The sequence below is a fragment of the Pleurodeles waltl genome, chromosome 3_1, assembly GCF_031143425.1.
Source record: "Pleurodeles waltl isolate 20211129_DDA chromosome 3_1, aPleWal1.hap1.20221129, whole genome shotgun sequence".
NCBI lineage: Eukaryota > Metazoa > Chordata > Amphibia > Caudata > Salamandridae > Pleurodeles > Pleurodeles waltl.
Genome location: NC_090440.1, coordinates 1,784,810,543 through 1,784,822,822, shown reverse-complemented (window position 1 = coordinate 1,784,822,822; position 12,280 = coordinate 1,784,810,543). Strand labels below are relative to the sequence as shown.

General features: G+C 45.9%; 1 protein-coding gene across 2 annotated transcripts in view; it reads right to left on the bottom strand.

Moving 5' to 3' along the window:
• Nucleotides 1-12,280, bottom strand: part of SF3B1 (splicing factor 3b subunit 1) — a 457,301-nt gene that overhangs the window by 168,850 nt on the left and 276,171 nt on the right. For both annotated transcript variants that reach the window (XM_069225830.1, XM_069225831.1), the window contains one exon: nt 8,457-8,588. In XM_069225830.1, the coding sequence (XP_069081931.1) occupies nt 8,457-8,588 (132 nt within the window). The remainder of the gene's footprint in view (nt 1-8,456; nt 8,589-12,280) is intronic.

The following is a 12,280-nucleotide window of genomic DNA, read 5'->3' as shown; positions in this document are numbered from 1 at the left end:
TGGGACACCTTGTAGGTGGAGGCCAAGTTCAGCCACTCCAACCCAAGATCCAGACCATTCTGGACTGGGTAGCTCCAAAAACCCAGACTCAAGTCAGGGCATTCCTTGGCTTGACTGGGTACTACAGGAGGTTTGTGAAGGGATATGGATCCATTGTGACAGCCCTCACTGAGCTCACCTCCAAGAAAATGCCCAAGAAAGTGAACTGGACTGTGGACTGCCAACAGGCCTTTGACACCCTGAAACAAGCAATGTGCTCAGCACCAGTTCTCAAAGCTCCAGATTATTCTAAGCAGTTCATTGTGCAGACTGATGCCTCTGAACATGGGATAGGGGCAGTTCTGTCCCAAACAAATGATGATGGCCTTGACCAGCCTGTTGCTTTCATTAGCAGGAGGTTACTCCCCAGGGAGCAGCGTTGGAGTGCCATTGAGAGGGAGGCCTTTGCTGTGGTTTGGTCCCTGAAGAAGCTGAGACCATACCTCTTTGGGACTCACTTCCTAGTTCAAACTGACCACAGACCTCTCAAATGGCTGATGCAAATGAAAGGTGAAAATCCTAAACTGTTGAGGTGGTCCATCTCCCTACAGGGAATGGACTTTATAGTGGAACACAGACCTGGGACTGCCCATGCCAATGCAGATGGCCTTTCCAGGTTCTTCCACTTAGAAAATGAAGACTCTCTTGGGAAAGGTTAGTCTCATCCTCTTTCGTTTGGGGGGGGGTTGTGTAAGGAAATGCCTCCTTGGCATGGTTGCCCCCTGACTTTTTGCCTTTGCTGATGCTATGTTTACAATTGAAAGTGTGCTGAGGCCTGCTAACCAGGCCCCAGCACCAGTGTTCTTTCCCTAACCTGTACTTTTGTATCCACAATTGGCAGACCCTGGCATCCAGATAAGTCCCTTGTAACTGGTACTTCTAGTACCAAGGGCCCTGATGCCAAGGAAGGTCTCTAAGGGCTGCAGCATGTCTTATGCCACCCTGGAGACCTCTCACTCAGCACAGACACACTGCTTGCCAGCTTGTGTGTGCTAGTGAGGACAAAACGAGTAAGTCGACATGGCACTCCCCTCAGGGTGCCATGCCAGCCTCTCACTGCCTATGCAGTATAGGTAAGCCACCCCTCTAGCAGGCCTTACAGCCCTAAGGCAGGGTGCACTATACCATAGGTGAGGGTACCAGTGCATGAGCATGGTACCCCTACAGTGTCTAAACAAAACCTTAGACATTGTAAGTGCAGGGTAGCCATAAGAGTATATGGTCTGGGAGTTTGTCAAACACGAACTCCACAGCACCATAATGGCTACACTGAAAACTGGGAAGTTTGGTATCAAACTTCTCAGCACAATAAATGCACACTGATGCCAGTGTACATTTTATTGTAAAATACACCACAGAGGGCACCTTAGAGGTGCCCCCTGAAACTTAACCGACTATCTGTGTAGGCTGACTAGTTTTAGCAGCCTGCCACAAACCGAGACATGTTGCTGGCCCCATGGGGAGAGTGCCTTTGTCACTCTGAGGCCAGTAACAAAGCCTGCACTGGGTGGAGATGCTAACACCTCCCCCAGGCAGGAATTGTCACACCTGGCGGTGAGCCTCAAAGGCTCACCTCCTTTGTGCCAACCCAGCAGGACACTCCAGCTAGTGGAGTTGCCCGCCCCCTCCGGCCCGGCCCCCACTTTTGGCGGCAAGGCCGGAGAAAATAATGAGAATAACAAGGAGGAGTCACTGGCCAGTCAGGACAGCCCTTAAGGTGTCCTGAGCTGAGGTGACTCTAACTTTTAGAAATCCTCCATCTTGCAGATGGAGGATTCCCCCAATAGGGTTAGGATTGTGACCCCCTCCCCTTGGGAGGAGGCACAAAGAGGGTGTACCCACCCTCAGGGCTAGTAGCCATTGGCTACTAACCCCCCAGACCTAAACACGCCCTTAAATTTAGTATTTAAGGGCTACCCTGAACCCTAGAAAATTAGATTCCTGCAACAAGAAGAAGGACTGCCCAGCTGAAAACCCCTGCAGCGGAAGACCAGAAGACGACAACTGCCTTGGCTCCAGAAACTCACCGGCCTGTCTCCTGCCTTCCAAAGATCCTGCTCCAGCGACGCCTTCCGAAGGGACCAGCGACCTCGACACCCTCTGAGGACTGCCCCTGCTTCGAAAAGACAAGAAACTCCCGAGGACAGCGGACCTGCTCCAAGAAAAGCTGCAACTTTGTTTCCAGCAGCTTTAAAGAACCCTGCAAGCTCCCCGCAAGAAGCGTGAGACTTGCAACACTGCACCCGGCGACCCCGACTCGACTGGTGGAGATCCGACGCCTCAGGAGGGACCCCAGGACTACTCTGATACTGTGAGTACCAAAACCTGTCCCCCCTGAGCCCCCACAGCGCCGCCTGCAGAGGGAATCCCGAGGCTTCCCCTGACCGCGACTCTTTGAACCTAAAGTCCCGACGCCTGGGAGAGACCCTGCACCCGCAGCCCCCAGGACCTGAAGGACCGGACTTTCACTGGAGAAGTGACCCCCAGGAGTCCCTCTCCCTTGCCCAAGTGGAGGTTTCCCCGAGGAATTCCCCCCTTGCCTGCCTGCAGCGCTGAAGAGATCCCGAGATCTCTCATAGACTAACATTGCGAACCCGACGCTTGTTTCTACACTGCACCCGGCCGCCCCCGCGCCGCTGAGGGTGAAATTTCTGTGTGGACTTGTGTCCCCCCCGGTGCCCTACAAAACCCCCCTGGTCTGCCCTCCGACGACGCGGGTACTTACCTGCAAGCAGACCGGAACCGGGGCACCCCCTTCTCTCCATTCTAGCCTATGTGTTTTGGGCACCACTTTGAACTCTGCACCTGACCGGCCCTGAGCTGCTGGTGTGGTGACTTTGGGGTTGCTCTGAACCCCCAACGGTGGGCTACCTTGGACCAAGAACTGAACCCTGTAAGCGTCTTACTTACCTGGTAAAACTAATCAAAACTTACCTCCCCTAGGAACTGTGAAAATTGCACTAAGTGTCCACTTTTAAAACAGCTATTTGTCAATAACTTGAAAAGTATACATGCAATTTTGATGATTTGAAGTTCCTAAAGTACTTACCTGCAATACCTTTCGAATGAGCTATTACATGTAGAATTTGAACCTGTGGTTCTTAAAATAAACTAAGAAAAGATATTTTTCTATATAAAAACCTATTGGCTGGATTTGTCTCTGAGTGTGTGTACCTCATTTATTGTCTATGTGTATGTACAACAAATGCTTAACACTACTCCTTGGATAAGCCTACTGCTCGACCACACTACCACAAAATAGAGCATTAGTATTATCTATTTTTACCACTATTTTACCTCTAAGGGGAACCCTTGGACTCTGTGCATGCTATTCCTTACTTTGAAATAGCACATACAGAGCCAACTTCCTACAATACTAATGCTCTATTTTGTGGTAGTGTGGTCGAGCAGTAGGCTTATCCAAGGAGTAGTGTTAAGCATTTGTTGTACATACACATAGACAATAAATGAGGTACACACACTCAGAGACAAATCCAGCCAATAGGTTTTTATATAGAAAAATATATTTTCTTAGTTTATTTTAAGAACCACAGGTTCAAATTCTACATGTAATATCTCATTCGAAAGGTATTGCAGGTAAGTACTTTAGGAACTTCAAATCATCAAAATTGCATGTATACTTTTCAAGTTATTCACAAATAGCTGTTTTAAAAGTGGACACAGTGCAATTTTCACAGTTCCTAGGGGAGGTAAGTATTTGTTAGGTTAACCAGGTAAGTAAGACACTTACAGGGCTTAGTTCTTGGTCCAAGGTAGCCCACCGTTGGGGGTTCAGAGCAACCCCAAAGTCACCACACCAGCAGCTCAGGGCCGGTCAGGTGCAGAGTTCAAAGTGGTGCCCAAAACACATAGGCTAGAATGGAGAGAAGGGGGTGCCCCGGTTCCGGTCTGCTTGCAGGTAAGTACCCGCGTCTTCGGAGGGCAGACCAGGGGGGTTTTGTAGGGCACCGGGGGGACACAAGTCCACACAGAAATTTCACCCTCAGCAGCGCGGGGGCGGCCGGGTGCAGTGTAGAAACAAGCGTCGGGTTTGTAATGGAAGTCAATGGGAGATCTAGGGATCTCTTCAGCGCTGCAGGCAGGCAAGGGGGGGGTTCCTCGGGGAAACCTCCACTTGGTCAAGGGAGAGGGACTCCTAGGGGTCACTCCTCCAGTGAAAGTCCGGTCCTTCAGGTCCTGGGGGCTGCGGGTGCAGGGTCTCTCCCAGGTGTCGGGACTTAGGATTCAAAGAGTCGCGGTCAGGGGAAGCCTCGGGATTCCCTCTGCAGGCGGCGCTGTGGGGGCTCAGGGGGGACAGGTTTTTGTACTCACAGTCTTAGAGTAGTCCTGGGGTCCCTCCTGAGGTGTTGGATTGCCACCAGCCGAGTCGGGGTCGCCGGGTGCAGTGTTGCAAGTCTCACGCTTCTTGCGGGGAGCTTGCAGGGTTCTTTAAAGCTGCTGGAAACAAAGTTGCAGCTTTTCTTGGAGCAGGTCCGCTGTCCTCGGGAGTTTCTTGTCTTTTCGAAGCAGGGGCAGTCCTCAGAGGATGTCGAGGTCGCTGGTCCCTTTGGAAGGCGTCGCTGGAGCAGGATCTTTGGAAGGCAGGAGACAGGCCGGTGAGTTTCTGGAGCCAAGGCAGTTGTCGTCTTCTGGTCTTCCTCTGCAGGGGTTTTCAGCTAGGCAGTCCTTCTTCTTGTAGTTGCAGGAATCTAATTTTCTAGGGTTCAGGGTAGCCCTTAAATACTAAATTTAAGGGCGTGTTTAGGTCTGGGGGGTTAGTAGCCAATGGCTACTAGCCCTGAGGGTGGGTACACCCTCTTTGTGCCTCCTCCCAAGGGGAGGAGGTCACAATCCTAACCCTATTGGGGGAATCCTCCATCTGCAAGATGGAGGATTTCTAAAAGTCAGAGTCACCTCAGCTCAGGACACCTTAGGGGCTGTCCTGACTGGCCAGTGACTCCTCCTTGTTGCTTTCTTTGTTCCCTCCAGCCTTGCCGCCAAAAGTGGGGGCCGTGGCCGGAGGGGGCGGGCAACTCCACTAAGCTGGAGTGCCCTGCTGGGCTGTGACAAAGGGGTGAGCCTTTGAGGCTCACCGCCAGGTGTTACAGCTCCTGCCTGGGGGAGGTGTTAGCATCTCCACCCAGTGCAGGCTTTGTTACTGGCCTCAGAGTGACAAAGGCACTCTCCCCATGGGGCCAGCAACATGTCTCTGGTGTGGCAGGCTGCTGGAACTAGTCAGCCTACACAGACAGTCGGTTAAGTTTCAGGGGGCACCTCTAAGGTGCCCTCTGTGGTGTATTTTACAATAAAATGTACACTGGCATCAGTGTGCATTTATTGTGCTGAGAAGTTTGATACCAAACTTCCCAGTTTTCAGTGTAGCCATTATGGTGCTGTGGAGTTCGTGTTTGACAGACTCCCAGACCATATACTCTTATGGCTACCCTGCACTTACAATGTCTAAGGTTTTGTTTAGACACTGTAGGGGTACCATGCTCATGCACTGGTACCCTCACCTATGGTATAGTGCACCCTGCCTTAGGGCTGTAAGGCCTGCTAGAGGGGTGTCTTACCTATACTGCATAGGCAGTGAGAGGCTGGCATGGCACCCTGAGGGGAGTGCCATGTCGACTTACTCGTTCTGTCCTCACTAGCACACACAAGCTGGCAAGCAGTGTGTCTGTGCTGAGTGAGAGGTCTCCAGGGTGGCATAAGACATGCTGCAGCCCTTAGAGACCTTCCTTGGCATCAGGGCCCTTGGTACTAGAAGTACCAGTTACAAGGGACTTATCTGGATGCCAGGGTCTGCCAATTGTGGATACAAAAGTACAGGTTAGGGAAAGAACACTGGTGCTGGGGCCTGGTTAGCAGGCCTCAGCACACTTTCAATTGTAAACATAGCATCAGCAAAGGCAAAAAGTCAGGGGGCAACCATGCCAAGGAGGCATTTCCTTACACTTACCTCCCCTAGGAACTGTGAAAATTGCACTAAGTGTCTAGTTTTAAAATAGCTATGTGTTTTATTTGAAAAGTATATATACTATTGTGATTATTCAAAGTTCCTAAAGTGCTTACCTGCAATACCTTTCATGCAAAGTATTACATGTAGAATTTGAACCTGTGGTTCTTAAAATAAACTAAGAAAATATATTTTTCTATACAAAAACCTATTGGCCTGGAATTGTCTCTGAGTGTGTGTTCCTCATTTATTGCCTGTGTGTATGTACAACAAATACTTAACACTACTCCTTTGATAAGCCTACTGCTCGACCACACTACCACAAAATAGATCATTAGTATTATCTCTTTTTGCCACTATCTTACCTCTAAGGGGAACCCTTGGACTCTGTGCATACTATTCCTTACTTTGAAATAGTGCATACAGAGCCAACTTCCTACACTGTGTGTGCAATACATGCTTAGCACTACCCTCTGGTATGCCTAACTGCTCGCTCCCACTACCACAGAAGAGAGCACTTGGGGGTAATTTGTGCCTCTGTAATTCCTTTGGGGTTTGCATAGACTCTTTACAGAGTGTACCTCTTTTTGGTCCACTATATCAAGAGCCAGCTTCTTACAAGGTGGAAATAGGAGGCCTCTGGTGAAATCCAGACTCCACATCAACCTGTTGGAGTTCGAGTTCTTGGAACAGGAGATCTTCCCCTTAGAATTCGAAGACATCCTCCTTCACCTCTTCGTGTGGCTCTAGTTCTTAAGTTTGTTCACTCTGTTTCTGGTTGGTACTTGAGTGGTAATCTGTACTTCTTCAGAGAGTTGCTGAACTCTCTAAAGAGTGTGGGCTTCCAGCTGTGCTTTGAGGGGCCCTCTTGATCTCAAGTGTCAGACTGAGATTTATGTCAACTTTCTGCTCTTCAAATCAGGGATCTTCGGCTCAGTTTCCAAATATTCTTGTGGTGTTACCTTGTGTTTTGAGTGTCCATCACTTGGAGACTCCTTGGGTTTTAAACTGTCTGGATGTCAAATGTCTCTTCGGATTCCCTTGCCCTTCTCCCGGGGACCCTTCCGTGCCTTCAACTGCTTTCTTTTTTTTTTTTTTTTTTTACTCATACCCAGTTCTCTTTTACACTCCACTTTTCGATGAGCATATTTATGATGGCCCTTCAGGCAAAATCTGAATGGGAAGTGCTCCATACCCCTTTCTCATTCTTGGACAGACGTGGCCTCACTGTGAGTTGGGTTTCTCACCATTTTCGGAGTCTCTCTGCATCTTCTCAGTACCTAAAGATGTTAATTTGGCTTCCAGCACTTTCAACAGTATTGTCAGCTTTCTTCAGGCCCAACCACTAGATGACAGAATAATGCACAGCACGTGAATTCAGTGAAGTTTCACTCTGCAAAACATCCCTTTTGGAGAAAAAAACACAAAAAAGGATGTTTCCTGCAGGAAATAGTCTCTGGTGACTGGAAAAAGAGGGTGAGATGGCTTCAACAGAAGGAGAAGACCAGAAAAAACAATCTTCATAATACATTTTCATATTGCAAGCATAATTCATAGAAAGTAAAAAAGAGAACAACTTGCCATAGTCTAAACATATCGGCCTTATGACTGATTGAAAAAAAATTAATCATCACACGTCAACATCAGTACTTTATGGGTGCTTCCCTACAGGCAGGTGTGCTTAAAATAGTAACAGAAACCCCTATTTAGTTTCAGGAAAATCACAGGAAAATATGATTCTTAATGGTACAAAGAAAGTGAACTGTTTAAATACAGAAGGAGGACTACAATAAATAAAAAGAATATAGACAAATAACAACAACAACAACAACAACAAAAAATCGTCAGTTAAATATTAGACCACTGAAGTGCACTTCCATTTATGATGATGTGCATATGTGCTCATGATAAATGCCATTATTCACAGGATATGATAGCCAAAGACTGAAGTAGGCTGACCCATTTCTTCATGTTGCATGCCGAAATTGAAGAAAGCTAAATGTTATGAGAGTTCAACATTGCTTATTTATGCATTTCTCTGACTGCACGAGGCTGGTGAAATATAAAAATCTGTCTTTAGATCAGACCTTGTGAGAAGACAGTATGCAGCATACTCACTATGAGGAGCAAAAAAAAATCTGAGGCAGCAATTCTAACTCTTAGGCCTGGCTGGGAGTGTGTCTCACATATGCGATGACATTCAAATGTTTATGAATATTAATGAAGTTATCATTATTGTTCGCACTTTAAATATTCATGGAGTATATTTGCAACCACATTTTAAGTTAGAACAATAAGTGATTAAAAAAAAAGTGGAATTTTCGAAACTGCATATAAGGTAAGTTTTTGGATTATCGATTTAAAGGAGACTACAAGCAACATTTGAAGTTTGGTCATTCAAACGAAAAGCAAGCCACAGGTTTGTAATGGAAGTAAAGAAGCAAAAAAAATGACATACCCAATGGCTTTTGCAATATAACCGAAAGTGTTCACCGTAGCTCTTCGTATAGCTTTCTTATGAGCTTTCAATAATTCCAGCAGTTCAAAACAAATCCTCATCCATTCTCTTGCAGAAACATATTCAGCACCCCTAGAAAAATAAAAATTAAGACCGATGTAAGAACTACACTGCAAATGACGTATAACAAAGTTACATACTTACAACATAGCATTAAATGCTTTATGGAATCGTACCTGTCATGGTTGGATCTCAGATGATGTTAAAAACTTTCAGGCAATATTTTTGTTTACTCTTAACAAGACTGCATGTACAGATGTAAAACCGAGTACTCCACCAAACGTTGAGTCAGCTTGCAGTAGAGGAATCTTTACCAAAGCTAACTAGACACTACTTAGAAAATGCTAAGACTCATTTTGACCAGCTTAACTTTAGGTAATTATAAGTGAAAAAATGATAAACTAAAGATTAAACTCCTCACAAATGAAGTAAGATCTTGAAGTTTAATAATGCTTGTATGTATGCATGGGGTTCGATGTAGTCCAAATTAGCTACCAAAGACTTGAGTGCTCCCTGCCAGCACGAAACAGTAGGATAAATACAAGACCACCCCAAGATGGTAGTTTCCATTAGTATGGCCTTCAAAACAAAACTGTCTGCACCAGCACAGAGAGATGCTTTATCAGGACCATCACTGGGACACAGTCCTATACCATGAATGGATGGCCGCCAATGTACCCATACTGGAAGGAGAAGCCGAGTTGCCAGACAAGCGAGAAAAAAAGCAGGGTCTGAATCAAGATTACAAACAGCAAAAATCTGCTTTCTGAAGCCCTGCATGATGTAGCAGCCAGCTGGTCAGAGGTGCCCGAAAAATTAACACCAGAACCAAAATTTCAGGGGCTGTAGATAACCTTTCCCAGATAACTACATGTAGTGAGTCTGCACCATTACAAAAATCCCAGCAGCCGCCTTTCCAGCCCAAGAGGATTAGAGGAGGTTGTTCTGCACTGAAGGTCTTGGCACTATGAATCCAGTCACACATTTACAGCAATTTATTTGTTTAAAAAAGTTTGAGTCACAAGACTTGTTGTGACTTCTCTCTTAGTCCAGAATGCACCAACACACAGGTTCCATCTCAGATTGTTTTGCGCTCAGCTGGCGAGTAGTATACATTGAATGCAGGGTTGAAGACAGAGTTTGGTGTGCAAATTAGATTACTTGCATGTAACCCCAGTTCTCCAGCACTGGAATATATTATGTTTATGTGCTTGAGTCATCAGGCTGGAAATTCCAGATAACTAACTTTTTAGCAAACAGTGTTAATTTGGCTGTAGGTCTCAACAACAATGTTCGTTTAGTAGTACATCTACCACATTTGAAACAATTCGAACTTCAGCCAATCAAGTGCAAGTGCTAAGCTCTCCTACTCCTCCCTTCCAGCCACCATACCTGAGATTTCATAGAGCAAAGTGTGAGGGAGTACATAATACATAAGTCTCTGATCAGAGGAGAAGGGATCACATGTAAGTAAATAATTTCTTCTCCAGCACTGGATCTTTGTATCAAAACGGTAATCAGTACAGATCAATTAACCTAAATTTGGAAATCAGCTCATCTTTACTGAAACAGGTTGCAGAGGACTGTCTGCCCCACTGCTGAATGGGCTGCAACAAACACATTCACGCAGTAGTGCTTCGTGAACATGTGCCTGCTCCTCTTGGTTGCAGCACTACAGATTTCTTGCAAAGGCACACACCTACTATACTCCTGATGTAATGCGCCCTCACTCTTCCTGTTGTGCAAAAGGTGATGCAGACAGAAAGCCGATGTGCTATTCCATGGATGGCCAAAGGACACTAATAGTTGATTAAAAAAACAAATGTGCTTAGTCTTGTCCATGTAAAAGCTTGATGCACCCGTACATACTAAGCAAGTGCAATGACTTTTCTGCAGAAGTGGGACTTGAGAAGCAGCACCAGACAGTCTCATTCAGGTGGAAGTCAGTAGAGACTTTAGGATTGATCCATTGGAAGACTTTGCCCTTTGCATGCTAATGTAAGCACCAAGAGAATCCCTGTTTTCAGGAAATTTATTTTAGGTGCACTCTATGGAAAGAGTTGAACGGATGAGGCATGATCTGCATCAGAACAATATTAAGCTCCTAGAGTGTCATTCAGGAGAAAAATGTTCTGAAACCTCTTTTCATACAATGTTTTATAATGATCTGTTTGAAGACTGAACAAATTGTTTCCATTCTTCAACAAATGCCAAATTGCTGCCAGATGGACTCTTACAGTTTAGTATTTTAAACTCTTACCTAGGCTCTGCAAATATGAAATTATTTGATGGGGTATTCTAGTTACTAGACTGAATATTTCGGCTTTTGTATCATACACAAACAATTCCATGTAATATGTTATAGATCTTCGTGGTGGCTGGTGCCCGGGCTTAAGCCTGAATGCTGCTGTCCGATCCAAAAGACCGAACTCTGGGTAGCCAGGTACCATGCTGTGAAGGTCAAGGACTAGAGACTGTGGTAGAACCACTCTCCTTTGTGCCTGGAGAGGAGCCTAAAGTGCATTTTAAAGGACTAGCTAACAGAACAGCTAGATTGAGGATCTCTGTGAGCCAATACTGGCGTGGCCAGGCAGAGACAAGTAAGAACTGGTAAACAGCTTCCACCTTTCCTTAGGACCCTGCAGATTACGGGAAACTGTAGGAAGGCATACGCAAAGATGTTGAACAATTTGATCAAAAAGGAATTGCCTATGGATCCTAGTTACCTAGTGTAGGAAGTTGGCTCTGTATGTGCTATTTCAAAGTAAGGAATAGCATGCACAGAGTCCAAGGGTTCCCCTTAGAGGTAAAATAGTGGTAAAAATAGATAATACTAATGCTCTATTTTGTGGTAGTGTGGTCGAGCAGTAGGCTTATCCAAGGAGTAGTGTTAATCATTTGTTGTACATACACATAGACAATAAATGAGGTACACACACTCAGACAAATCCAGCCAATAGGTTTTGTTATAGAAAAATATCTTTTCTTAGTTTATTTTAAGAACCACAGGTTCAAATTTAACATGTAATATCTTGTTTGAAAGGTATTGCAGGTAAGTACTTTAGGAACTTTGAATCATTTCAATTGCATGTATACTTTTCAAGTTTTTCACAAATAGCTATTTCAAAAGTGGACACTTAGTGCAATTTTCACAGTTCCTGGGGGAGGTAAGTTTTTGTTAGTTTTACCAGGTAAGTAAGACACTTACAGGGTTCAGTTCTTGGTCCAAGGTAGCCCACCGTTGGGGGTTCAGAGCAACCCCAAAGTTACTGTAAGGAAATGCCTCCTTGGCATGGTTGCCCCCTGACTTTTTGCCTTTGCTGATGCTATGTTTACAATTGAAAGTGTGCTGAGGCCTGCTAACCAGGCCCCAGCACCAGTGTTCTTTCCCAACCTGTACTTTTGTATCCACAATTGGCAGACCCTGGCATCCAGATAAGTCCCTTGTAACTGGTACTTCTAGTACCAAGGGCCCTGATGCCAAGGAAGGTCTCTAAGGGCTGCAGCATGTCTTATGCCACCCTGGAGACCTCTCACTCACCACAGACACACTGCTTGCCAGCTTGTGTGTGCTAGTGAGGACAAAACGAGTAAGTCGACATGGCACTCCCCTCAGGGTGCCATGCCAGCCTCTCACTGCCTATGCAGTATAGGTAAGACACCCCTCTAGCAGGCCTTACAGCCCTAAGGCAGGGTGCACTATACCATAGGTGAGGGTACCAGTGCATGAGCATGGTACCCCTACAGTGTCTAAACAAAACCTT